Source organism: Molothrus ater, chromosome 7 (genome assembly GCF_012460135.2).
Source record: "Molothrus ater isolate BHLD 08-10-18 breed brown headed cowbird chromosome 7, BPBGC_Mater_1.1, whole genome shotgun sequence".
NCBI lineage: Eukaryota > Metazoa > Chordata > Aves > Passeriformes > Icteridae > Molothrus > Molothrus ater.
The window spans coordinates 22374959-22402199 of record NC_050484.2 but is presented as its reverse complement, the minus strand read 5'-3'; the positions used below and the strand labels follow the sequence as shown (position 1 = coordinate 22402199).

Sequence of the window (27241 nt, the reverse complement as noted above, 5' to 3'; positions counted from 1 at the left end):
TGGAATGGGACTCTAGGGTGATACTGAAACGGCCTTGCCACATCCTGCCCGGTGGGGGGCAGCTCTTAGTGATGCCCTGCCCTGAGAATTTTGTCTTTGTCAACCACAGTTGTGCTGTGCAGCACAGCTGTATTGTACAGCACTTGCCCTGGTGGGGCAGAGGATGGACTTGTACATGCCAGGGGGAGGCTGTGTCACATGGACACGTGTCCATGTGCTCCAGCACCCCCAGGAGTGCCCAGCTGGGGCACAGACTGGGAGGGTCCAGCGCCAGGCTGAGATGCCCTGCAAGCACAGAGGAATGTATGGATACTGCAGCGGTGAGGCCAGCAGCTCCAGGGATAGGGGGCAGCTGTCCAGCTGGGTGGGATGTGGCTGTGGCACAGGGAGGGAATGGTGCTGTGCACTCACAGGTGGGATGGTGTGTGAGGAGAGGGCCTGTGTGCAGTGCTGGAGCGGTGTGCAGTGCCTGTGATGCAGAGTGGAGACATGGTGGGGAGGTGCTGGGGACAAGGCCCCCCCGGCTGCCCCCGCGTCTCCGCAGGCCGGGCCGATAACCGGGTGTTGATGTCTCTCTCTCTCTTGCTGCCCCTATGGAAGCGAAGTTTTCCGCTCCTGCAGGAAACAAAGCTACGGTAGGAAGACGCCTTCCCAATGCCATCACTGTCCCCATAGTGGACCCTGTGCCCCAGCCTGCCACCCTGCTCTGTCACTTCCACTGTCCCCTTGCTCTGCTTTTTTGTCCCCGTGCCACCTCTGCCATCTCTGCTCCCACGGCTGGCACTGACTCCCTTTCTCCCATCATCTAACACTGTTCCTGCCTGCCCTTGCCCTGTTAGACTTTCCCACTCCTAGTCCTGCCTTTCCCTACTGGCAACTTGTCCCTGCAGGTCACAGTCATGCCTCCTGCCCTGGAGCTGCCTGGGCACAGCTCTCATGCTCCTGAAGCCAATGGGTCTGCAACAGGCAGTACCAGTGTGGTCTGCTGTCTGTCTGTACCCTCACTCCCTACTCTCCCCTCCCACCCCAGACTCGGAGACAGGTGAGGATGAATCTGGCGACCCCCAGGTGACACAGCGCAGTGATCTCCAGGATGAGACGGCCTTCAGCACCCCCACGGGTGAGCAGGGACACCTGGCTGGCACTGAGCCCTGACGCTGGCTGCTGGCCATGACTCCCCACAAGGCCAGGCTTTGGGGGTGTCCATGGAGAGGGAGCTGTGATCCACCCATACAAAGCAGGGAGGGCTTGAGGCAGCAGGGTGCTGCTCAGGACATGCTGGGAGACCCCATGGTGGTTCAGCCCTCTCTGAGGAGGGTGCTGAGCTTGTCCCCACAGGCACCCAGTCTCGGCTCATCCCTCTTCTCTCAGGTGGGTCTGACACCCTTGTGGATGCCTCCATGAACACAACGCCGACCTCGGTGCTGGCCCTGTCACAGGCAGAGGAGCGCTCCAGCTGGTCAGGCAGCCAGCAGACCGTGGTGGAGAAGGAGACGGATGCCAGCCTCTCTGCACGGGGACCCTACCTCCGTCCCACTGCCTGGCCGCAGCCGCAGGGAACCCCAAGGCAAGCAAACACGCCGGCCCCGCGTGGCGCCGAGGTCCGGCACCTGGGCGTGGAGCCGCTGGTGCGGGCATCACGGGCTAATCTGGTGGGCACGAGCTGGGGGTCAGAGGATAGCCTGTCGGTGGCCAGCGACCCGTACGGCAGCGCCTTCAGCCTGTACCGAGGACGGGCGCTCTCGCTCCACGTGTAAGTAGCCAGGGGGAGCGCACGGAGGGGACATCGCGCTGGGGCCATCTCCTTCCAACCCCTGCAGCCATCTCCTTCCCTCCACCCGGGCTTTCTTTGCCTTCACCTTCCCTGATGAGGAGTGGGGACTCTGAGCAGTAGGCAGCCTGTTCTCGGTGAGAAGGTGGGAGCAATGCAGCCTGGGGGTGATGTAGAGTGGGGTCCCTTTCTGCTGTGGCCAGGTTGAGGCTGGGTGTATCCACTGTGCCACTGCTTGAGGTGCAGTAGCCCACCTGCAGATTGTACCATGGGCATTTTCCTCTTCCACCCCACTATGGTGGGGTGCAGCCCACAGTGTGGGGAACTGGAGGTGCACAGTAGCCTGGGACACACAGAGGCAAGTGTCTGCCCAGGGGTACAGGGGTGGCAGCAAGGTCCAGGGACATGCTGCCTCCCCAGATCCTGCTGATGTGCTCAGAGCCCCCGTCCCTCCCTGCCGCCTTTGGTTCCCATACCTGCAGGCCTGCTCCTTTGACCTCCATCTTGCTCTTTTTTTGTTTAAGGCTGCTTCTTCCACCAGAACCTCATCTCCACCTTATGATTTCCACTCTGCGTTTGCTGAGCCCCTCTGGGGGCAGTGGGATAGGAAGATGTGCCCACAGCAGCATGTGCACAGGCAGGGCTTGCAGCCTTGGGGACCCCTTCTGGCCAGGCTGCACTGCCTCAGCACACCAGGACACCCCAGCAAACTGGGGCACGCCCCCAGGCCCTGGTCCTGTCTGCATGGTGGCCCTGGGGAGGGGACTCACTGGGTAACCCAGCATCACCCTGCTGTTCAACATGAGTACCCCTGGGCAAGGGGTCCCAGCTGCCCAGGCCTCTCACCTAACCCAGCCAGCTCCCAGTGGTCTTGGGGTGACCGGATGCCATTGCTGGGACCCCTTGAGTCTCCCCAGGCTGCCCAGACTGTTGACTCCTTTGCCATGCCCCATTGGGCACGGTGGGTGCAGGCTGGAAGCTGGGATGCAGCCAAGTAGGTACAAGGATGGTCTCTAAGCCATGCTCCTCTGTCTCTGCCCTTGCAGCAGCATCCCCCAGGGAGGCTACCGGAGAGATGACCTCCACAGAGGCCCTGTCTCTCCAAAGCCTGGTGCAGAGCCCCCAAGATCCCCCGCTGCTCTGCCACTGACTGCTAAGCCACCCATCGTCCGCTCACCATCTCCTCGCGCTGGCACATGTCTGCAGCCGCCCACCGGCACTGCATCCCAGCCTGCTGCCCGTGGCCCTGGCGTCCCCTCCTTCACACCCGTGACCCCCCGCAAGAAGTCCTCGGTGCCGGTAGAGTACCAGGACGTCGTTCCTGAGGAGTACGAGGAGAAGATCAAGAAGCCCAAGTCCTCTGGGTACTCACAGGGAAGCACACAGGACTCCCGTCCGCAGACACCCATGAGCGACACCTCCGGCCGCATCTCCATCCGGGCATCGCCCAAGCTGGTGCGTGCTGGCTCCAGGATCTTTGAACGGCTGCAGTACTTTGAGGAGCGGCAGAGGAGCCTGGAGCAGGACAGCCCCTTTCCCGCGCGGCCCAACCTGCCGCTGCGCAAGACGCGCTCCTTGGACCAGCCCGGCAGCGGCCCGCGCCGCGCCAGCACTCCGGGCGGCTCGCGGGAGGACCTGCGGGAAGGCGGCCGCTGGGAGCCGGGCAGCACGGCCGCGTGCCGGCGCCTGGCCTTCCGGCAGAAAGCCGCCTCCTTCGACGAGCGGGGCAAGTTCGCCAACCGCGTCTACGCCATCGAGCACAAGTTTGCGGAGGAGCTGAGCCGCATCAAGCGGACGGTCTCCAAGCAGCAGCTGCGGCGCTCCCAGGAGCTCTGCAAAGCCGGGTCGCCCCCGGCACCCTCACCCCCAGCGGCCAGCGAGCCCCCCGCACCCCGTGCCCCCCGCACCCCCCGCACCTCTTCCTCTCAGGGCGCCGGCGGACGCAAGGCACTGCCGCCCAAGAGCTGCCCGCCGGCAGAGAGCACACACGTCATCCAGCACCTGGCACTTTCCAGCGTGGCCTTGGTGGGACCTGATGGGGAGCCTCTGCCAGGGGGGCAGCGCGGGAAGAGAGCCCCGGTGGGGGGGGGTGGGGCGGCTGGACAGCCCAGCTCAGTGGAGGATGCCAGGAAGGGTCTGCAGCAAGAAGGCGTTGGGGAAGTGAAGAAGAAGGAGCAGTGGCCATTGGCACAAGCCAGCCCGCAGGGAAGGGTGGCCCTCTCGCAGGCGGGGCCCGCCGAAGGCAGTCTGTACCCAGATGGAGGCCCTGCCCGTGGCCCCGGGGCGCTGAACGAGGCTCTGGCTGCCCGGCTGGCCGTGCCCCACGGACTGTACCGGCGGCCAGAGACGCCCACAGAAGTGCGGTTCCTGCCTTGGGCAAAGCCGGGCATGGAGCAGGAAGCTCGTCTGGAGCGAAGCTGGGCAGGACAGCACGGTGTGGGCAGGGAGGTGGAGAGAAGGCAGATGAAAGTGTCAGAGAAGAAAGAGAGTGGCCGGATGGCTCAAGAAGGCAGGAGCACACGGAGCAAGGGGAAGGGACGCCGAGCCAGGCCCACCTCTCCAGAACTAGGTATGGGCATGGCTTTCTGTACTCCTGAGGCACGGAGCTGGTCTGGCCAGACCCTGGATGGGTTGGGACACCTCCATCCTGCCCCTGGGAGGTGTGGTGAGCCCAGGGGTGGAGGGACAAGACTCTGGCACCAAGCAGTGCTATAAGACAGACCAGCCTGGCTGCCAGTTTGCTGAGCCTTGAAGTTACAACACTTGCCATCTTCTCCATACCTCTTGTCTGGCACAGGAAAGATACAGCACACTGACTTGTGGCATAGAGCCCTGCTCTGGGGCACAGGGCACCCCCTGCAACTTGTCCTCTCTGGGCCATGCTCGGTGGTCCAGACAGGGCATGCAGCCCAAGCTTCCCCAGGGGAAGGTGGCTTGGCTGGGTGAGAGGTGTCCTGCCCATCCCAGCATGCAGCAGTTGGACCAGACTATACCTGGGCTGGGAGCTTTCAGGCTCTGCTCTAGCCAGAGGAGTGTCAGGCCCATGTGTCTGAGGCTCCTGGCACAGCCCCAGGACTTTTGTCCATGTGCTGGGGCCAGGAGAGGGGAGGGAGCTGGGAGGTGCTTGCTGATGCATTGGGGTGGAGCAGGCACCATCCCATGAGGGACTGGAGGGAAGTTCAGGGTGGGGCATGCAGCAGGCTGTATGACCCTCCTTCTTCTGAGAAGTGTCACCTCACTTCTTATGCCCTATGGGGATATATAACAAGCTGCCCCTTCCCGGTCCCCTGTCTTGTCCCCACTGCCTGCTCTGAGCCATGGTGGATCCTGATGTGGCCTTTTCATCCACTGCATGGCCCAAGTACCTGCTAAGGCCCCAGAGAGGGTGTGGTTGAGCAGTGGGTTGGGGGACCCATGCTCTGCCTGCATGCAGCCCTGCATGGCACAGCACCCACGCACTTCACCCTGCTGACAGCCATGGGGCCCATCTCTCCCTGTGCAGAGTCCTCAGATGACTCCTATGTCTCAGCGGGTGAAGACCCCCTGGAAGCCCCCATCTTTGAGATCCCCATCCAGGACATGGCCGTTGTCGTGGGGGCAGAGGTGCTGCTCAAGTGCATTGTCACGGCCAACCCCCAGCCAGAAGGTGAGCTGCCCTGGAGCGTGGCAAAGGGACTCTCTGCATGTCCATGTCCCACCTGTGAGGCGTGAGTGGGGACACCCAGGCTGAGCTGGGTATCTCAGGGGAGGCGATGTGCCCACCCTGGGAGCACCCCTTCTGCCCTTCCTCCCCTCAGATGGAGTGAAGTGCTTGGGCACCGCCTGCCAGGACAGGGGGCAGAGGACAGCGTGCCTGCTCTGCTGTCCCCCAGTGCTGGGCAGGGCTGTTGGGAAAGTGGGAGAAGGGCTACTGAGCGCTGCGCGGGCAGGGACGGTGACGCAACCTGATCTAGTGGGTGGCGTCCCTGCCCATGCCGGGGGGGAGGGGGTCGTGTTGGAACTAGATGATCATGAGGGTGTCTTTCAACCCAAACCATTCTATGATTCTCCTATGCTCGGAGCTGCTGTTGAGGCAGCTCAGGTGGTTTCCCGGGGCCAGAAGCTCAGGGCTGATGGCCTCTGGGCACGCTGTATCCAGGAAGTGCGTGGGGGCAGCTGGGCATCCAGGACCGGTGCCAGTCGCCAAAGCCAGGCAGGAGCCAAGCCGCTTTAATTCCCTCTTCCAGCCTCCACTGGAGGGCAGGAGGATGTCCGGAAGCAGATAGGGACCAGCCACGGTCTCTCCGTCAGAGGGCCGTGGGATCCCGGGGCTGCTCCCCATAGCAAATGGGTCCTCAGGCCAGGCAAAGGAGCGCCTGGCCTCCCCGGGCCCCTGCGCGGGCCCCGGGAAAGCTCGGGCTGTTCTGCCCACGCGTGACCCCCGCCTCTGCCGGCAGTGTCCTGGAGGAAGGACGGGGTCCCGCTGCGGAGCAGCACGACGCGCCCCATCAAGGCGGAGGGCGAGCGCCACACGCTACTGGTGCGTAGCGCCCGGGTGGCGGACGCCGGGCTGTACACTGTCACCGCGGCCAACGAGGTGGGGGCCACCTGCTGCAGCGCCATCCTCAGCGTGCGGCCCGGTGAGTACCGCGGCTGGAGGGACCCCGGGAGGCAAGGAGGGAGGCAAGGAGGAGGAGGAGGCAGACAGGGAGGGAGCGAGGGCTGGCGCCGCGGCAGGCTGGCTGCCAGCTCTGCCGCTGCTGTCACTGGGAAGAAACCGGCTTCCTTACCCTACAAGGCTCTGTCTGAACCAAAGCAGCTGACGTGCTCCCGGCAGCCATGGAAGGATCCTGCCGTGGGGGGAGCGGGGTCAGGCTGTGAGCATCCCCTGGCGCCCAGCAAGCAGCCCAGTGTCCGGCCCCCACACCTGCCCCGTGTCCCGCTACACATGGGGGTACCTCAGCCGGCTCTACGACCCGCAGACCATGTGGGTACCCCTGCCCTCAGCCTGCAAACCCTGTGGGTACTCCTATCTCCAGCATGTGAACCATGGGGATATCCCAGCCTGCTCCCCAGCCCGCAAATTGTGGGTGTATCCCTGCGCTCCACTCCGCTAGTCGCGGGGAGACCCCCGCCCCACAAACCATTGCCTGTGGGGACACCCTGCCTGCCCCCCGAGCCCCCGAGCTGCTGGCCGGGGAGAACCCCCCCGGCGCTGGCCATGGGGATACCCAGCCCGCTGCGGCCCCAAAGCCCTCCCCATTCCAAGAGAGTGTTTCTGGGCGGCCGGCAGAGGCTCGGAGCCGTCCAGAGGGCTGGAAGGACCCAAAACTCCCCCGCTCCGTGGTTAGGCGGGACAGGACACCCAGGGGCAGCCGCGGCCGGGCAGGGCACAGCGGTGGGGGGCCAGGAGGGGCCCCGGCAGACCCCGGCCCGCCGCGGGCCCTCCCCCAGCTGCTGGCCCAGCCCCGGGGGCCGGCCGGCGCTGGGGCGGGGAGGGCTCAGCGGGCCGACGGCGCTGCGGGCTGGAGCGCCGGGCACCGGCAGCGCCGCGGGCACCGAGGGCGGCTCGGCGGTGTGGCGAGGCGAGGCTCGCGGGGCCGCCGTGGCCCCGGTGAGTGCGGGGTGCTTCGGGGGGGATGGCGGGGGGGTGCGGATAGGGGGAACTCGGGCTCAGGCTCCCATCTCTCCGCTGGAAGCTGCCCGCGGGTATCAGGGAGGTGCGGGGACACAGCCCTTGCCCGGTACCGGGAAGGCCGCCCGCCACTCCCGGCGCGGGGCAGGGAGCTTGAGAGCGCTCCGGCGGCCGGCCGGAGGGGGCCGGCACCCCCATGGTGGCGACTGGGCTCTGTCAGTCCCCCGTGCCGGTCGCCGCTCCCCATCCCGTCCCCCGCCGGCCCCCGTATCCCGCACCCCGCGAGTCCCCCAGTCCGGCCCCCGATGGCGCGGCCCGGCGGGCGGGCGGGCGGGCTGCAGGGGGGAGCGCAGCTGCCAATGTCACCTTCAGCCGTGCCGGCCCGGGCAGGGACAGCCATCCCGGGAATCCGGGCGGCTTAAGGATGGGAGCGCGGGCTGCTGCGTAAGAGCCACTTGAGCCCTGCTGTCGCCTTGCGGAATATCGCGTCCCCTTATCATCCCGCGGCGTGCTTGCTGCTCACCCCCTCCCCCGGCGCGGCCACGCACCCCTTCGCTGCCGGCCCTTGCCGAGCCGGGATGTGCCGCAGAGTGGGTGTCCACCCCTGTAATGCAGGGTAGGGGAAAGGGGGGCCCTAACCCGCCTGTCCGGCTCCGGTTGCTGCCAGCTCCTTATCCAGCCTCTCCTGTGCTAGCACCCGCTGTGGAGCGGCATGGGAACTTGCCCCCCGCCGTCGGCCAGGTCAGCCCCATCACATCGGACGAGGAGTACCTGAGCCCATTGGAGGAGTTCCCCGAGTCCGGCACCCCCCAGCACCGACCGGCCATGAAGCTGCAGCCAAGAGCAGAGCATGGGGCTGCCCGTGGCTCCCCTGAGACCACCTTCAAGGCTTCACCCACCTTTGAGGTGAGATAGCAAATTCCCCAGGACTGGTAGAGGGGTACAGTGCCCTATGACTCTGGTACCATGGTCCTTGTGCCAGGAGGTGCTGGCTCAGGTCTTCCTAGCCCTTGGTCTGATGTGGGGTCCTCGCAGCCCCCGGGCAGGCTCCACCCCACCAGCTTTCCTGGTACTCCTGTTGTGACAGGGGACAGACAGACAGCCCTGGGTGCAGTGGTGGGGTGCATGGTCCTGTGTGCAGACGGTGCTTGCTGCTCTCTGACCCCCCTTTCCCCAGGTATCCTTGTCGGACCAGTCGGTGCTGGAGGGGCAGGATGTTAGCATGAGCGTCCGCGTCCGTGGGGAGCCCAAGCCCATCATTTACTGGTGAGTCCTGCTGCTCAGCTGGGCAGAAAAGGAGGGGACGGGCACAGTGACCTCTCCATTTGGGGATGGTTGCATGGAGCTCTGATCCTGAGCAGGGAGTGTTGGAGAAGGTTTTTTTTGGGGACAGCCAGGCTGGGTGTGCAGGGCCAGGTGTGACCACGATGCTCTGCCTCTGTCTGGAGCAGGCTGAGAAACAGGCAGCCAGTGAAGTATGGGCGCCGGCATCACGCGGAGGAGGCAGAGGGCGTGCGGGGGCTCTTCACGCTGCACATCCTGGCGGCGGAGCACACTGACACTGGCTTCTACACCTGCAAGGCCGTCAACGAGTATGGCACCAAGCAGTGCGAGGCCAAGCTGGAGGTCAGAGGTAAAACTCCCTGACTATGTCACCCAAGAACCTGAGAGGCCAGCTGGCTCTAGTGCCCTGCATGAGCTGTGGGGAAGGCACCACTGCAGGCCCCCCACTTGGTGGTGTGACATAAGAAGGGGACAAGCCAGCTCCCCCTGTGGTGGCGCAGGTGGGGAACAGGAAAGTGGAGCTGCGTGCCTGGGGCTGTCCGCAGAGGCTGGCCCTGCAGCAGAAGGCAGTCTGCCTTGCTGTCTCATCCAGATGTGCAGCCCTGGGTCCCACCTGTTGCCTGCTGTTCCAGAGCCCCACCGATCTGACCCAGACCCAACTGCTTCTCACAGCCCAGCTTCACCTCATGTCCCCCCCCCCACACATGGGGCGAAGTGCTGCCCCTGGCTGACCAGGGAGGGCTTTTGGCCTTGGGGGCTCTGTAGGAAACATGTCCTCATGCCCTGCAGCTTGCTCCCTCCTTGCCCCAAGCTACCTGCAAGCTCTGTGCCAGGCACAGGGCAACTTGCAGGGGGTCCCTCCCTGCCCATTTCCAGCAATGTCCCATACGCATGGGACTTCACTGTCCACTCCCCTTTCCTCGCTATTGCTCCCCAGCCCTACTGTGGTCCTCTTAGGACCCCAAAGTATGTGTTCAGTTTTGAGGGGGTGAGGTTGGGACTGATAGCCAGGCTCTACCTGGTATCCCCAAGGCCAGGGAAGGGGCCTGTGGGGATGAGTGATGCTGCCTCCCTCCTCTTGCCCTTTGCTGTGTGTGCCCTGCTCCCCCAGCCCTCCCCGCTGATGGCTGCCTGAGCCCCCCTGAGCTGTGCCGATCCCAGCCCGGCCTTGGCTGCGCTGCTTGTACGCTGCCGGGATAACGCTCCCAGCCTACAGCAAAGCGCGGCGGCACAGGGGCGGGAGCGGAAGCCGTCCCAGTGTCCCACGACGGGCAGGAGCCGGGCTGCAGGGGTGATGGCCCAACCCCAGCCCTTCTTGGGGGGCTCAGCAGATGGCTCCGTGCCTTGCTGCCCACTCGCACCCCTCGTGCTGGCGCTGGTATGTGTGTCCGTGCCGCTCCCGTCGCTGCTGCACTAACCCTTCTGCTTGCTGACTGCGGTTTTTGTCTGTACGCAGGGGGAGTACGATAAGGGGGTGCATCTCTCAGAGCCGCGGCTGCAGGGCTCTTAGTTGGACACCTCTTAGGCAGTGGACCTCACCTTGTGTTATTACCTCCTTCTCCATCCGCCGCCTCGTCCTGGACGCACCGCGGGGACGCGCGGGCCCTCGACTGCGGGCCGGGGCTCGCCAGATGGCCGGGGCAGGCGTCACTGAGGCGGGGCGGGGGGAGCAGCAGGGGAGCAGCAGGCGCCCCCTCAGCCGGGCCAGGGTGCCCATATGATGCTGTCTTGTCTCTTGCTCCATCCGTTTGTCCCTGTCTGTGTGTTCTGCTGCCTCTCTCTTGCTGCCCAGGGAAAGGGAGCAGGGAGCTGAGCCCGCGGTTGCCGCCGTGCCGGCCAGGGCTGTAGGGAAGGAGCTGCAGTGCGCTGGCAGCTCTGTGACAGTCACCTCGGAGCACGGGAGACAGGAGACCCCAGGGACCCCACAGGGGAACACCCTGCGTAAGGTGCAGGCGGGAGGGAGATCATTGGCCCCTTTGGCTTCGGTGGCCACTCAGGTGCCAGCTTGGCCACCAAGACACGTCCCTTGTAGCCCCAGGGCTTGGGTCCCTCAGGAGCATCCCCTGGCTGTGGGTCTCTTCTTCCCAGGGAGGGGGCTTGATGGGAGGGGGGCGGGCTGCGAGGCCGTGACCCTTTTTTTTTTTGTAGCTCTAATAAAATCTGTTTGGTAAAGCGCTGTGTGGTGTGTTCCTGGCACGGACACCTCCCCTCACCCCCAGCCCCCTCCCTGCTCAGCTCTGCTTTCCACATCTCGCCTCCCATCCCACCCTTCCCTGCTGCACTCCCTGCCCGCTGCACCAGGCCCCCTCCCTGCATGAACCACTGCCCTGCATGTACTCCCACTCCATCCCTGCTACCTCTCATGGTTGCTTTTCAGTTGCTGAGATGCATCTCTCTCTTTCTTTCTCTCTCTCCCCCCTCCCCGGGCAGCTCGCCCCGAGTGCCAGTCCCTGGCCATCGTGGTTCCCCTGCAGGACTTGGTGGTCGGGGCGGGGGAGCTGGCGGTCTTTGAGTGCATGGTGGCCGGCCCGCCAGACATGGACGTGGACTGGCTGTCCCGGGGCCGGCTGCTCCAGCCTGCACTGCTCAAATGCAAGATGCATTTTGATGGGCGCAAGTGCAAGCTGCTGCTCACCTCTGTGCATGAAGATGACAGCGGAATCTACACCTGCAAGCTCAGCACTGCCAAAGGTAAGCGGTGGGCATGCAGCTCCCCAGGGGGGGTGTCACTCAGGGCTTAGCCCTAGCCAGGGGAAAGACCCTCTTACCTTGGGCTCAGGGCTCTTGTTCCCAGGGATGCAGCTGTGAGTGCTGGAGATGGCGTACAGGGAGACAGGGGGATAGGGAGTGGGTGGTACCCCAGGTGCTGGGAAGATTTCTCAGGAAGACCTGGTGTGCATCAGTTCTTGGACTCCAGTACCCCAAGCCCTAAAGCTCTGTCCCACCCCACTCAGCTCCTCTGCCAGCATGCATGCATGTGGCTCCCTGAAACATGGGAAGATGCATTTGTTCCATGGGTGCACCAGGTGGATGCAGGCCTGGAGTCCAGCTGTCCCTGTCCCCTGGCTTCAGAGCTTCTGGGCACCCTGCTCCAGTACTGATGTGTCTCTGCTGGCTTGGGAGGTGGTGGGGAAATGGGCAGGGAGTCAGGGCTTCCCAGCCTCTCCCATCAAACCATCACTGATGGCAGCTCAGCAAGAGTTGCATGGGCCTCTGTCCCATGGCTCTGGCACACCTGTGCCTGTGCCTGCTGCCCACAGCTCTGACCCACACAGAGTCCACTCTCCTGCCCACCTAGGCAGCAGGGCTGGGGAGGAATTGCAGGGAGAAGCAGCATTCCCTGCACCCTGTGGTTGGTGCCTGTGCAATCCTCCATGAAGGAGGCTGTATTCCCGTGGGGCTTTGAAGGTAGCAGCAGTCTGTGGCTCAGGCAGGTGAGGGTGTGCCTGAGAATGGTGTTGCCCATCCTTAGCCAGGGTGGGTGACAACACTGTCACTGCTGGAAATCCCCTCACCTGGAGCATCGAGCCTGCTCTGTCCCCATGCTGCTCCTTGGATGCTGCATGTCCTGGCACTACCTGCTCAAGCATTGCTGCCCCATTCCCAAGGGGATAGGCCAGCTGTGATCTCTGCCCTGTGAGGAGGATAGGGCATTCTCCCACCCCACCTTGCTCTGGCACCTGTACTGATGTGCAGAAGGGAAAGAGGAGCCTGCTGCCATCAGAGCCCCAGCTCTGGGCACGGGGACCTTGCACACATTTTTGTCCCCCTGCCCTGCACAGGGACAGAGCCTGGAACCCCACACACCCGGGCTCAACCCACACCATGTGTGGGGTATGCACACCCACAGCCACACAGGTTGCTGGGCTGCAGCCAGGGGTGTCACAGGCTGCTCCTGCCCTGCACAGGCATGTGCCGTGGGGCTCACAGTGCCTGCTCTCCTCGCAGATGAGCTGACCTGCAGTGCCCGGCTGACGGTGCAGCCCTCTGTGCAGCCGCTCTTCACCCGCAAGCTGGAGGATGTGGACGTGGTGGAAGGGCGGACAGCGCGCTTTGTCTGCATGATCAGTGGGACTCCCCCTCCGACGGTTACCTGGACTCACTTTGGTAACCCCCAAGCTCAGAGAGCTTGCCAAGGGCCCTGCAGGGAGACCTCTCCTCATCTCCTTGGGGGCTGCACCCTGAGGCTGCACCTGGCTGGGACTGGAGGGGATGCTGCTGCTGATGGTGGTGTGTGTTTCTGCACAGGCCTGCCAGTGCAGGAGGGGGAGAACGTGCGGATTCAGCAGGACGGAGGCCTGCACTCACTGGTCATTGTGCACGTGGGCAGTGAAGATGAAGGGCAGTACAAGGCAACCGCCAGGAACATCCATGGCCATGTGGAGTGCTCTGCTGAGCTCTATGTGGAGGAGCCACGGCCATCTGCAGCCTCCCAGATGTAAGAGTTGGATGGTCACTGGAATCTGCTTCCCCCTGCTCACTCCCCTCTGGACTTGGTATCCAACAGGCTTATGCAAAGCCTAGGGCTGGGGCTGAGCTGGGGGTACTGCACCATGCTCCCATTGTGAGCATGTGTGGGCTCTTGCAGCTCTAAGCTGGAGAAGATGCCATCCATCCCAGAGGAGCCAGAGCAGGTGGAGACAGAGACAGAGTGCTTCACCATGCCTGATTTCCTGAAGCCACTGCACAACCTGGACGTGGTGGAGTCGAAGGAGGCTGTGCTGGAGTGCCAGGTGGCCGGGATGCCCTACCCCTCCATCACCTGGTACCACAATGGCTCCCGAATTGACAGCACTGATGACCGCAAGATGATGCAATGTAGGACTCCTCGTTGCCTTCTCCACCCCCTGGGGTCCCTCTACATGGGGTGGGAGAAAGGGGAATACCTTTAGAGGAGGCATCACCCCCCAGACCTTTTCACCCCATGAGGCAGGAAGGGAAGCTCTGGTGCTGCTTAGCTGGTAGGGTCTTACCTGTGTCCCCCTGTTCTCCACCAGATAAAGACATCCATCGTCTGGTATTCACAGCTGTGAGCCACGCACATGCTGGTGTCTACAAAAGTGTCATTGCCAACAAAGTGGGGAAGGCCACGTGCTATGCACACCTCTATGTCACCGGTAAGCAACAGCAGACACCACCTGGGATGTGTGGCCACTCACAGCCACCCTGCCAGGCTGTGACCCAGGATCATCGTGAGGTCCTAGGGAATAGGATCACAGGGCAGCTTAGGTTGGAGGGGACCTCAGGAGGTCTCTAATCGAACCTAAAAGTGGGGCCAGCGATGCAGTTCTCATCTTGTGTGGTCAAGAGCCATCCCACTAGATCCTGCATGAAGCTTGCTGGCAGTGCTGAGCCCCCACCAGGAAACCAGAAAGAATTACTGATCTCATGCATCCCCTCAGCCAGTATCTCCCAGAACGTGAGGCAGATGCCCTGATATGCTGGGGCGGTGGCTATGCTTACATCCCTGCCCACCTCCTCCTGCAGATGTGGTGCCAACCCCCCCAGACGGGCCCCCCACTGTGGCCTCAGTGACTGGCAGAGCCATCACGCTGACCTGGAACAAGCCCAAGTGGCTGGACGCTGCCATAGGTAAGGGGGCAGGCTATGGGCAGGAAGATGGCAGGGGGTGGGCAGTGCCATGATGGGGTGCATGGGGTAGCTCCGTGCCAGGGGCTCTGCACTGACCCTCTCCTTTCAGACCCTAACTCGGTGACCTACGTGGTGCAAATGCAAGTGCTGGGCACGATGCAGTGGGTGGTGCTGGTGACCGGCGTGCAGGACACCATGTACACAGTGCACAGGCTGACCAAGGGTGCCCAGTACCTCTTCCGTGTCATCACTGCCACTCCCAAGAGCAACAGCAAGCCCTCCCCACCTGTGGGGCCTGTGCAGCTCCTGGACCGGGGTGAGAAGGGCAGTGGGGAGGGAGTGGGTAGCTGCCTAGAGGTCTCTGTCCCTTGCTGGGTGGTAAGCTGCCCAGGGCTGGGTGGCATGGAGTGGGCAGGGGTTGGTGAAAATGCATTTGGCAGGTCCCTACCTGGAGGAGGCCCCAGTCATCCTGGACAAACCAGATGTGGTGTATGTGGTAGAAGGCCAGCCAGCCTCCATCACCATCACCATCAACCATGTGGAGGCCATTGTCACCTGGAAGAGGTAGGACATGGCACTGTGCCTAGTTGCCTGCCCCGTGCCTAGCATCAGCCCACAGGATGCACATAAAAGGTGTGAGCCCTTGTAGGGGCTGCAGGGTGGGAACTGGGGCTGACTGTGGGTAAGGAGGTGGTCCTGGGGCTATGGGGTGGGATCTGTCAATGGGGCAGTGGTTCTGCCAGTGCAGCTGTGATGTGACAGCTGTGTGCTTGCAGGGCTGGGCAGGTGCTGGGGGAACTGGAGGGCACGTGTGAGATGATGATGCCAGACGACGACCAGCACTGCCTGCGGCTGCTTCGCGTGGGCCAGGGGGCTGGGGGGCTGCTGGCCTGTGAGGTGAGCAACCGCCACGGCACTGCCCACTGCACCCTGCGCCTCCGCCTTGCAGGTACGTGCCCCTGCACAGGGAGGGTGTCCCTCTGCTGGGGGTGCCACCCTATGGTGCTCCAAGCCCATATGCTGGGGGGCCATTGCCCTGAAGGGTGGCATTGCCTCATGGTGCCCCGTGCTCATGTGCCATGGGGGCACTGCCCCATAGAGTGACACTGCTCCTCAGTCCTTCACACTCGTATGTCGTGGCGATGCCGATCTGTAGGGTGGCAGTCATGGGATTGATAAACCATGAACATTGGCACTGCTGCCCGGTGTCCCATACCCATGTCTGACCTGGGCAGAGGTGTCCCACAACTGTGTACATGGGGAGGCAGTGCCTCGTGGTGTCCCTTAGCCATGGGTGCCATGGGTGGCACTGCCCCATGGTGCCCCATGCCCCATCTCTTGGCAGAGGCACCGCGTTTTGAGTCCATCATGGAGGACATCGATGCCCAGGAAGGGGAGACACCACGATTCGCTGTGGTGGTGGAGGGGAAACCACTGCCGGACATCATGTGGTACAAGGTGGGCTGGGAGCCCCCATCCCCTTCCTGAACCCCATCCTCTTCCTGAACCATATTCCCACCAGACCCACACATTTCACAGCCTCACTGGGGTTGCTGTACTGGTGATAAAAGACGTGTCCCATGCCCTACCCATGGGGAAAGGGTGGTGGGAATTGGTCAGGGATGGGACAGGACACCCCCAATACGCCTGCTTCCCCCAGGATGGGGAGCTGCTGGAGGAGAGCAGCCACCTGAGCTTCGTATATGAGGACAATGAGTGCTCGCTGGTGGTGCTGGGTGCTGCCGAGCCTGACAGTGGCGTCTACACCTGCACAGCCAAGAATCTGGCTGGGGAGGTCTCCTGCAAAGCAGAGCTGGTGGTGCGGGCAGGTATGGCTGACTGGCTCCCCAGCCCCTGAGGGTAGAGCCTGAATGTCTGGCTTGCCCCTTGCCAGCGCCTTTCCTTCTCCCAGCCCAGCCCACTGCGGATGCCACCATGGAGGAGGATGCGCTGCACAAGGCACGACGCCTGACCGACTACTATGATGTGCATGAGGAGATCGGGAGGTAGGTGGGCCTGGCATGATGGGGCATCCTGGGCACTGCAAGGACTGGGGCACTGGAGCCAGGCTGCACCCTGGGGCTCCAACATAGGGCACTAAGCTCCATTATATGCCAGATCCTGGTGTGCTGGGGCTCCTCTCAGCTGTCAGTGGATGCTCCTGTGCCAGTTTAGGGTGGGGACCTGGCATGGTCAGAGAAAAGCCAGGCTTGGGGTCTCTGTGCCTCTGTAACAGAGGCAGCTGAGGCTGCAAGCAGCTCCCTATAGAGTGGGTGCCTGTGCCAGCTGCTCAGGGAAGGGGGAGGTCTCCTGCTCACACACTTTCTTATCCTCCCTTACCCCTACTGCTGAATTGCAGGGGGGCTTTCTCCTATCTGCGGAGGGTGACAGAGAAGAGCACCCGGCTGGACTTCGCTGCCAAGTTCATCCCTGGGAGGACCAAGGCCAAGCAGTCGGCGCGGCGGGAGCTGCATATTCTCTCTCAGCTGGACCACGAGCGCATCGTCTTCTTCCACGATGCCTTTGAGAAGAAGAATGCTGTCATCATGGTCATGGAGCTGTATCCTCTGGACACTGCTCCATGGGTGCACAGCACCGGGGAGGAGGGGAGGCTCTTGCAGGGGACAGGTGGGCAGAGTGGGTGCAGAGGAGCTGGGTGTGGGGCACAATGGAGCATGGAATTTTTATGCTCCTTGACTGGGGCCCAGTTGCTCTGAAGAAGAGTTGCTGGACAGGATGGTGAGGAAGCCCTCAGTGTGTGAGTCGGAGGTGAGTGAACACTGTGGGAGCAAAGTGATGTGGAAGGGAGGGATCTGGAGACGGTGGTGTCTGTCCCAGCCTGGAGATGTGTAGTGCTCATTGTATCAGGCTACTAAGGGGGCCACAGCCCACATTCTCCTCTGCACAGGGCCAATGTGTGTCTGACTCCCATTTGGGCTGCCCACTCTCCTCACTCCATCTCTTGCAGGTCCGCTCCTACATGCGGCAGGTCCTGGAAGGGATCTGCTACCTGCATCAGCACAGTGTCCTGCACCTGGACATCAAAGTGAGTGAGAATCTTTACAGACTCCTCCTGCCCAGTGCCTCCAGTGAAGGGCTCCTGGTGCACTGGGCGGGGAGTGGTCCTCTGAGAGGGAACATTAATCCCTGGGGAAAGCCCCTGCGTCCTGCCAAGCTCCCCTCTGCTCTGCACTGTCCTGTAGCCAGAAAACCTCCTGATGGCAGATTTGAGCAGCGAGCAGATCCGGATCTGTGACTTCGGCAATGCACAGGAGCTGACGTCTGAGGAGCCACAGTACTGCAAGTATGGCACCCCTGAGTTCGTGGGCCCTGAGATTGTCAACCAGACCCCTGTCTCCAGCGTCACTGACATCTGGTAAGGGTGGCCCGTGGGTGGTCAGTGGGCTCTCTGCTATGCCAGGAGAGACTGGGCACCCTGGAGGGCTTGTGATGTGCAGTAACTGTGCTCTCCTCTCTGCAGGCCTGTGGGGGTTATCGCATACCTCTGGTAAGTGCCCTGGTGTGCCTTCACAGAAGGGACACCCTTTCCACCCCCTCACCAGCTCCAGAGCTGAGGCTGTGACCATGCACATGATTCCTTGCAGACTCAGTCTCCTTTCCAGCTGCTCCTACCTCTGCCCTCCCCATGGCATCAGGGCTGAGGGCTGAGGTCCTGTCTTCAGTCTCCCATACTTGCCATGTTGTTTCCCATGTCCCCATGACCCCAGAGATGGGGTCTGATGTCCTGTCCTCAGTTCTCTGTATTTTCCATGCTGTTTTTTATGGCCCCATGGCCCCCTGACAGTGTCTCCTCCTTGGCAGCCTGACAGGGATCTCCCCCTTCGTGGGGGAGAATGACAAGACAACGCTGATGAACATCCGCAACTACAATGTGGCCTTTGAGGAGAGGATGTTCCAGGGGCTCACCCGGGAAGCCAAGGGCTTTGTCATCAAAGTGCTGGTCAATGACAAGCTGTGAGTACTGCAGGGTCCCCTTCCCCATCCCCTGCCCCTTCAGCATGAGCTTTGTGCTCAAGGGAGGGTGGGGACCCCCATGCATTGGGGTACCCAAGGGCAAGGCTAGCTGCACAGCTCTGCTGGGGTGCACCATGGGCAGCCAGACTCTCCTGCCCTTTTTCCCTTGGTCAAAGCCTGTGATCCTGGGTGTTCTCACCCAATGGTGTCGGTTCACAGGAGACCCAATGCAGAACAGACCCTGGAGCATCCCTGGTTTAAGGTGAGCCTGGGCTCGGAACTAATGCCAAGAGGCCACGAGGTTCCCTGAGCCTGCTGCAGGCTCCAAGGGACACTGTTGTTCCCTCACCCCACAGACACTGGCGAAGGGCAAGGTCATCAGCACCGACCACCTCAAGCTCTTCATCTCCCGTCGGAAATGGCAGGTGAAGGCAGGGGCTGGGGAGGGAGGGGGCAAGTGGGATTGTGTCTTGGGCAGGATGGGGGGATGTGTAATGGCAGAATGATGCCATGCCACTCACCTGAGCCTGACCCAGCCCTCTCTGCTGGCTGCAGCGCTCACAGATCAGCTACAAGTGCAACATGGTGCTGCGGCCGATCCCAGAGCTGCTGGAGGACACGTCCAACCACCTCTCCATCGCTGTGCCCCGGCATCTCAAAGAGTCACCAGCGCTGTCGTCCTCCTCAGACTCAGACGACCTGGATGAGCTGCCCTTCATCCCCATGCCACACCAGGTGGAGTTCTCTGGCTCCCGCATGTCCCTCAATGAGATCCCCACAGACGATGAGACCATTGGGACATCCGAGGGGCTGCAGCCGGAGGGGGATGCCTCTGCCATGGAGTGGCAGAGCCAGGGCACGGGGAAGCCTGGGGTGGCCCTGGGGAAGCGGACAAGGAGTGCTGGGCCACGGCGACCATGTGCAGAGGTGGAGGCACCTGGTTCCTCTGATGAGGAAGCCCCAGAAGCCCAGAAGCGGCCGGAGTATCCTCGCAAAGCCATGAGGAAGGGTTCCAGCCTGGAGTCCCCAGGGAGTGCCCGTCGGGGAGAGCTGAAGAGGGGCAGCTCTGCTGACAGCGCCCTGCTGCTCCAACAGCTCCCAGGGACTGAGGAGGGGGCAGAGGCAGCCCGGGACCCCCGTGGGGCCCTAGCCAAGGCAGCCTCCATGGAGTTGCCAAGGAGAAAGATGGTCTGGGGGGAGGATGATCATGCCCAGCGCCTGGAGCTGATGCGCCAGCGGCTGCTGCGGGGAAGCTCTGGGGACAGCAAGGTCAGTGGCCTGCGGGGTCCCCTCCTGGAGACCCTGGGGGTCAGCCCTGACAAGAAAGTCTCACGGTCAGCCCGCCTGGAGGCTCCAGCAGTGCCACGGCTGGTGCGGGCAGCCTCCAGTGAAGCCACCTCTCCGCGCCTCCTCCCCGCTGAGTGCCGGCTGCAGAAGAGCAGCTCCTTCAGCCACGGGGACGCAGAGCCTGTCGTCCGGCACCGACGCTCTGGTGCGCCCCTGGAGATCCCAGTGGCCTGCCTGGAGGCACAACGGCTCAAGGAGTCCCCCTCTCTCTCTGCCCTCTCTGATGCTCGGCCCACAGTGCCACCAGACACCCCAAGCACACCCACAGCCCCTCCAGCAGAGATCTCCGATCCCCAGGCCGGTCCTGCAAAGGCTGCCTCGGGGAGGAGGCGCATCCCTGAGGAACACGGCCCACCTGGGGCCAGCAAGGCTGCCACCACCACAGGGAAGAAGCCCACGGACAGGGGACAGGAGGACAAGACACCTACCAAGGCTGCTGGAGCCAGTGGGGAGGGGGCTGCCAGGACAGGAGCTCCCACCCCACCAAAATCCACAACCCCTGTTCCCCAAACCCACATAAAGTCTTCCTATGCCAAGATGATGCAAGTCATGGGAGGTATTCAAGGCGGGGAGACAGTCACCAAGGAGCCCCCACCAACCACAAACGAGCCCCCCCCAAACATCAAGGAGACCCCACCAGCCAGCCCTGCCAAGCCCCCTACGCCAGCAGCAAGGAGGGAGGTGAAACCCACCGGCTCCTCCAGCTCCTTGGTCATCCAGGACATCGATTCGGAGGAGGTCTTTGAGGCCAAGTTCAAGCGGAGCCGCGAATCATCCCTCACCCGGGGGCTGAAGCGCCTCACCCGCTCCCGCTCCGAGGACCGGCACCTGGCCGGCCCCCCAGCCTCTGACGAGGGCATCTACCGTCCTACACCGGCCGGCGTGCCCCTGGAGCTGCGCAGGGACCGGCCCACCGGGCTGGCAGCCAAGTCCAAGTCGGTGCAGGACCTGCATGAGGTGGAGAAGGATGGGGGCTTCTTCCGGAGGATGTCCATACTTCTCAAGCGGACCCCGCCTGCTGAGAGGAAGAAGAGCATGGGGGAGGACGGAGGCACTGAGACCCCACCTGGTGGGCGCCGCTTCTCCTGGAGCATGGCTCTGGCCAGCTCCAGAGAGCGGAGGGACTCAGAGAGCCTCAAGTCAGAGCCGGGGGGTGGTGGGGAGAGCGAGTCACCGGCGGTGGCTGTGCGGAGGAAGATCAGTGCCACCATGGAGCGGGTCTCGGCGCGGCTTCGCAGTGTGTCGGATGAACGGCCGGAGGCCGAGGGCTCCCGGCAGCTCCGTCGCGCCAGCTCCGAGGGTGAGAGCTTGCGGCCGGGGCCCGCCCCCGCCCCCGCGCCCTCCTCCGAGTCCCTGCGCTCCGAGGCCAGCACGGGCTCCTCTGCCTCTGCCAAAGGTGAGCGATCCCGCGGGGCACTCCTGAGGGCAACCCATGGCCCAGTCGCTGTGGGTGCGGCAGGTGTGGCCGCCGTGGCCTGGCCCCGCTCTCTCACCTGCCCTGGGTGCCCACAGGTGGGGGTGACAGTCAGAAGAGGTCCCGCTGGGAGCGCTGGGGGCTCTCCCGGGGCAAGAAGGAGAAGATGGCCTCACAGCCCAACATCCCCTCCAGCCTTCTGCGGGAGGAGGGACTCGCCGCCGGCCGGCCACACACACCCAGTGAATCGGGTAGGTGCAGCCCCAGGACGGGATGGCGGGTGTGTATCCCCACCCCAGCCTAACCCCCCACTCTGCTTTCCAGATTTCCCCCCTATTTTCCACATCAAGCTGAAGGACCAGGTGCTGCTGGAGGGCGAGGCACTGACCCTCTGCTGCCTTCCTGCTGGCAGCCCAACCCCACGGATCCTCTGGATGAAAGGTGGGGCGCTGCCCGCACTGTCTCGGTGGGTGGGCTCTGACAGGCACCGGATCATCCCACTCCTCTTCTCTCCCTACAGACAAGAGGTCCCTGCAGCCCGACAGTGGGCTGAACGTCGTCTCCTGCAAGGACGGACGTCAGATGCTCACCATTGCCAAGGTCTCCAGGAAGGATGCAGGGCTGTACGAGTGTGCAGCTGCCAACATCCTGGGCACAGCCATCAGCTCCTGCACGCTGGCTGTGGCACGTAAGGAGGCTGGGGGTCCTCGGGAGACAGGAAGGGCACAAGTCGGGCACATGGCTGGGGATCAGTTGGTGCAGCTCACTAGAGTACTGCTCTCCACATCTGCAAGAGACTGGGGCTTTTGAAAGAGGACAGGCTGGTTTTAAATGAGCATTTCCAGCATCTCTGAACCTATGTGTTATGCCCTCTCACTGCAGCAGCTCTGCTCTGCCCCTGGCTGGACAGCCAGCCCACCCTGTCTGTACCCTTGCAGGGCTCCCTGGGCGGCCAGGCACCCCGGAGATCCCCCAGAAGTACAAGAACACGGTGCTGGTGCTGTGGAAGCCTGCTGAGAGCAAAGCCCCCTGCACCTACACACTGGAGCGCAGACTGGAAGGTATGTGGGGCTGCCTCCCATCCCCTGGAAGCCACAGCCAGGAATATGGACTCACGGAGGAGCACCTAGGACAACAGTGCCCAATGTCCTCGCTGTCCCCTGTGGCTTGGCAGAATCAAGGGCAGGGGACAGTGGGCTGCCCCTGTCCCTGGTCTGCCCTCAACTTACCTTACTTCTGCTTTGGCAGGGGAGCACGAGTGGAAGATTGTCAGCACTGGTATCACTGACTGCTACTTCAATGTGACTGAGCTGCCTCCAGGGAGCACTGCCAAGTTTCGTGTGGCCTGTGTCAACAAGGCTGGGCAGGGACCCTACAGCAACCCCTCAGTAAAGGTGCATCTTGAGGCAGCAGGTGAGCAAGCCTCATGGGCATGGGTTGCTATGGGGCTACCTGTGGCCTCTGGGGTGCTTTGGGGATCCTTGAGTGCCATGGCATCTTCCCCCCAGGGCTTTGGGAAATGAGGTGCCAGTTACAGTCCACTCCTAGCTTACCCCCACCTGGCTCACACCTCCCTTTGCTGCCTGTAGATGCCGGAGCTGCCCCGGCCAAGGATGTTGCTGTCCCCATTCCTGAGAAGGTGGCTTCCAGCCGGTCAACCCAGACACCCGAGGAGCATGTGGAGCCTGTGGCTGCAGGGGCCCCTCCCACCACACCACCACGCAAGCACAAGGGAGTGGTACAGAAGGCAGCTGGAGCAGAACAGGAGGGTGCCCCCACAGGGGTCCTTCTACCTCCTGCCCCCCATGAAGAGGGAGTGCCACCAGATCCTGAGCTTCCACCCAACATCACTGTCTATGTGCCTCCTGAGCTGATGTTCACCCCTCCTCGGACTGCTGCCTCTCCTCATACAGACACCCCCACTCCGGGCTCCCCTGCACCCCCCACGGACGCTTCGCCCCCCGCCCCAGGCTCCGTCTCCTTCCAAGTCATCCCCCACTGTTTCCCCAGTGTCAACCATGCCCAGCTCAGCCCCCACACCATCTCCCACCCCCAACACCACACCTTCACGGAAGATGCCTCCCTACATGGTAACCTCCTTCATCTCCATGCCCCCCACATCACCCCCTGCACAGGAGCCCACCACCACTCCCCCACCCTCCAAGGAGCCCCCAGCTGCTAGTGGGGTCCCAGGGGCAAAAGACAGCACATCACTGCGGCAGGGTGTCCCCCAGAAGCCATACACCTTCTTGGACGAGAAAGCAAGGTGAGTAGTGGTAGGACAAGATGCTGTGCCAGGGGTGTTCTTGCAGCAGCCCACACCAGGGATGCTGAATCCTGCCCTATGCCGCAGAGGCCGTTTCGGGGTGATCCGACTCTGCAAGGAGAATGCCACAGGGAAGCACTTCATGGCCAAGATTGTGCCCTACGAGGCGGAGCGGAAGCAGAGCGTGCTGCAGGAGTACGAGATCCTCAAGGCGCTGCACCATGAGCGCATCATGGCCCTGCACGAGGCGTACATCACCCCCCGCTATCTGGTGCTCATCTGCGAGAACTGTGCTGGCAAGGAGATCCTCTACAGCATCGTGGACAGGTACAGGGGGGCACAGGGCCATCGGGGACAGTGGCTGGTATGGGGCTACCTGTTGATGACACCTGCCCCCAGGTTTCGCTACTCGGAGGATGACGTGGTGAGCTACGTTCTGCAGCTCCTGCAGGGCCTCGAGTACCTGCACGGCCGCCGCATTGTGCACCTCGACATCAAGCCAGACAACATCATCATCTCAGGCACAAATGCCCTCAAGATCATCGATTTTGGCAGTGCTCAGACCTACAACCCACTTGTGCTGCGGCAGCTGGGGCGGCGTGCTGGCACCCTGGAGTACATGTGTGAGTGGGGCACCACGGGTGTAGTGGCGTGGGGGACAGGGACAGAACCGGGGCATGCTTATTCCCAAAGGTGTGCATGTATGCCTATGCTCTGGGGGACTTGGGAATGGGGAGGAACCTGTGTCCTTGGGGAAGGTGGGAGGCCTCTGGGGTGCTGGGTGTGTCTGTGAATTTCTTTAGCATTGCTGGGGTCAGTGGGAGAGTCGGGGTGCTGTGGGGCAGTTGGGGCATCCTTGGAGGCTGGCTGGGCTCTGTCAGGGTGCTGCAATGTCAGGGAGGGGTGTTGGAGGGTGCAGTAGTGGAGTGCTGTGGCTGCTGGGGGTGCTTGGCTGCTATGGGCTTTGGGAATGCTGTGGGTGTTGGGGATCCTGGGGATCTGGGACTTCTGTAAGTGCTGGGGATACTGTGGATGCTGTGTGTGCTGGGATGCTGGGGCTGGTGTCTCTGTTTATGACAGACCTGCTCCCCTGCCCACAGCGCCAGAGGTGGTGAAGGGAGACCCGGTGGGCTCTGCAGCAGATGTCTGGGGTGTTGGCGTCCTCACCTACATCATGTAAGACAGGGGGATGAGAACCTTGAAGTGTAGTCAGCCCCACACAGGGCTTGGTGCCATGAAGGACACCAAGCTAACAGTGGGCTGAAGGATGCTGTAGCCCAGCAGACCCTTCCCAGCTGGACATGGGGAGATGACAACACTCTGGGTAGCTGTGGCTTTTCAAACCAGGGATGGGGGGAGGTGGGACAGCAAGTACTCTCCCACCACTGTCCCCCCAGCCCATCGCCCCCTCCACCACCACAGGCTCAGCGGGCGGTCCCCATTCTTTGAACTGGACCCCATCGAGACGGAGAACCGCATCCTGGCAGGGCGCTTTGATGCCTTCAAGCTGTACCCCAACGTCTCGCAGACTGCTGCCCTCTTCATCCGCAAGGTCCTCACCGTCCACCCCTGGTGAGTGCCCAGCCCAGCCAGGGAGGACACATGGCACCGGACTATACCTGTGATTGAGCCAGCCCCTGTCACATGGGACCCCTCCAGATATCCTCAGTGGGAGCCTAGAGTCCATCACTGCTCTTGGAGAGGGCTGGGACCCCCAGGGTTTTGCAGGGCAAGGGTGGTGGCCGGGTTTGGGGGGTGGAGCAGCAGAGGGCACCCCTGGCAGTCCCTGATGCAGAGCTGGCTCTGCCCCAGGAGCCGCCCCACGGTGAAGGACTGCTTCGCCAATACCTGGCTCCAGGATGCCTACCTGATGAAGCTGCGCCGCCAGACCCTGACTTTCACCACCAACCGCCTCAAGGAATTCCTAGTGGACCACCAGAGGCGCCGCGGCGAGGCCGTCACAAAGCACAAGGTCTTACTGCGCTCCTACCAGGGCGGCCAGCCACCAGGGCCACAGTAACTGCTGCCTTGGCCACGGCCACCAGGGGCCGGGGAGCCAGAGGAACATTCCATGGGCCGCAGTACGGGGCGGCTGAGGAGGAGCCGGGACGCGCCAGGATGAGTCCATGGACCTCACGTGCTGCTGTCAGGGGTGATGGTGGCCAGCAGCGTCATTTTGGCAGTGCCGATGAAGAGGAGGCGCTGCCGCAGCCAGACCAGCAGTGGGGTTCGGCAGTGGGAGGGTGGTGGGAAGCCTTGCTGCAAGGAACAGAGAATGTGGCAGAGGGTCGGGGGAAGAATGGGATGCAGACAGAGGGGCAAGGGAAGCCCCAGGTGGGAGGGGAAGAGCTGCCAGTTTGCTAGCCAGCCCTGGCCACATGGGTCCCATCAGCCGTGTGCCTTACACTGCAGCCTGCAGCTGCCCCTGGCCACGGTGTGCCAGTCCTCGTGCTCCCCCTGGTTTGCACACCAGCACCAGAAGACTGAGGCTGCTCCAGCGGTTCCTGCAGAGAGGGGCTTGCTCACAATCCCCTGCCAGACAGCACAGCCCCAGTCCTTACAGCTGGGAGGGGGGGCTGCCAGCCCCCCACCTTCCGCTCCTCCCAGCCCTGGTCCTGGCAAGTGGGTTTGTGGCTCCAGGACCGATGCCGGTGCCTTCCCTGGGGCTGTTGGCTGCGCCCCGTGCCAGGGTGGGGGACTGGCAGGCACCCCCTCTTTGCAGGGGGGCACCCAGGTGCCATGCACACCTCCTGTGTCTGCTCAGGCCCACGCTGCTCGTGCTCTGCCCACCCAGCTCCAGACCTTGCCCTGTACCCCAGTACCAGCCTGCCCGCCTGTCCCAGACCCCTCACCTGACCCCGAGGTGCCTTGCCCTGCCCTGTGCCCCCTACCTCAGCCCTCCCTGGCTGGTGGCACGATGCGGGGTGCCCTGAGCAGGGGGACAGGAACAGCGGCTGGGCACTCACCTTCCTCATGCTGCTGTAGTGATAGGGCTTTATTTATTGATTTTGGGGAGAAGGCATCTGCTCATTCCAGTCCCCATTTCTGTTCCTTCCTCTCTGCCGGGCTCTGGAGTTGCAAATGTCCCCATGGTTTGGAGCAAGCAACATGCCAGAGCAGCAATAAAGACCCTGAGCAGCCCCTCCAGTTTCAGTGCCTTCCTGGGAGGGAATTGCATGAGTGTGAAGTGCAGCCCCTGGTATCTCGGGAGGGTCCTTGCCCCAACACTTAAGGACCCAAGTTCAGAAAGGATTCCATTGAGGCTGGGCTTCCATGTTGGAAACTTGGTGAAAAAGTCAGAGAAGCTGTGAAGCACTCGGGCGAGTGCATCGGGGCTGATTCACATGGCCCTCACGTCATGGAGTGAAAATCCGGAGTGCCAAAGGGCCCGATGGTGGCTGGGACAGCGGGACAGCAGGGCAGGGCTCCTGCTGCGGGCACGGCAGGTGCCGCTGAGGGACCTGATGCCTGGCTATAAATATCCGCTACCCATAAGAGGCCGTGCCGTGCCGTGCCGGCAGAGACCGCTCCGGTTACAGCCCGCTGCCCCCCCAGCCCCTGGGTGCCGTGCCCGCCGCGGCGGGCAGGGGCACACGCGTACGGCCCGGTGCCTGCGGGCAGTCACACGCTTCCAACACACACACACACACACACGTGGCTGCAGACCTGTGCCTGTCGCAGGCCCTGCGTCCCAAGGGCGTGTCAGAGCCCGTGGTGTCCCCGCACGGCGCGCCGAAGCGCTGGGGCACACACACACAGCCACAGCACCTGCCCTGCACGCTCACGCTCACGCTGCCCTGCACAGCCGCACACGGCCACAGCCGCTACCCGCACACCCGAATGGATCATCGCACCCCGCAACTGAGCACCTCACCCCTGCACTGATCATGGCCCCCACACACTGACCATGGCCCCCACACACTGACCATGGCCCCATAGTGACCCTCGCCCCCGCCCGGCCGCAGCCGCCCCCCAGGC

The 27241-nt window shown here is 63.0% G+C and overlaps 1 protein-coding gene across 1 annotated transcript in view; it reads left to right on the top strand.

Moving 5' to 3' along the window:
* Positions 1-26404, top strand: part of SPEG (striated muscle enriched protein kinase) — a 37838-nt gene extending 11434 nt beyond the window's left edge. The window contains 41 exon segments of the mRNA XM_036386989.1: positions 1031-1120; positions 1372-1753; positions 2818-4340; positions 5274-5417; positions 6208-6390; positions 8080-8291; positions 8563-8651; positions 8837-9018; positions 11100-11360; positions 12618-12776; positions 12918-13107; positions 13258-13487; positions 13667-13786; positions 14157-14261; positions 14371-14577; positions 14702-14825; positions 15038-15210; positions 15607-15719; positions 15922-16090; positions 16174-16267; positions 16621-16821; positions 16970-17030; positions 17230-17307; positions 17465-17637; positions 17743-17769; positions 18084-18236; positions 18456-18498; positions 18593-18661; positions 18792-20979; positions 21096-21248; positions 21322-21438; positions 21518-21685; positions 21936-22058; positions 22246-22410; positions 22587-22954; positions 22956-23263; positions 23351-23590; positions 23663-23886; positions 24364-24439; positions 24686-24835; positions 25076-26404. Of these exon segments, the coding sequence (XP_036242882.1) occupies positions 1031-1120; positions 1372-1753; positions 2818-4340; positions 5274-5417; positions 6208-6390; positions 8080-8291; positions 8563-8651; positions 8837-9018; positions 11100-11360; positions 12618-12776; positions 12918-13107; positions 13258-13487; positions 13667-13786; positions 14157-14261; positions 14371-14577; positions 14702-14825; positions 15038-15210; positions 15607-15719; positions 15922-16090; positions 16174-16267; positions 16621-16821; positions 16970-17030; positions 17230-17307; positions 17465-17637; positions 17743-17769; positions 18084-18236; positions 18456-18498; positions 18593-18661; positions 18792-20979; positions 21096-21248; positions 21322-21438; positions 21518-21685; positions 21936-22058; positions 22246-22410; positions 22587-22954; positions 22956-23263; positions 23351-23590; positions 23663-23886; positions 24364-24439; positions 24686-24835; positions 25076-25283 (10043 nt within the window). The 3' untranslated portion in view covers positions 25284-26404.
* The last annotated feature ends 837 nt before the right edge of the window (positions 26405-27241 follow it).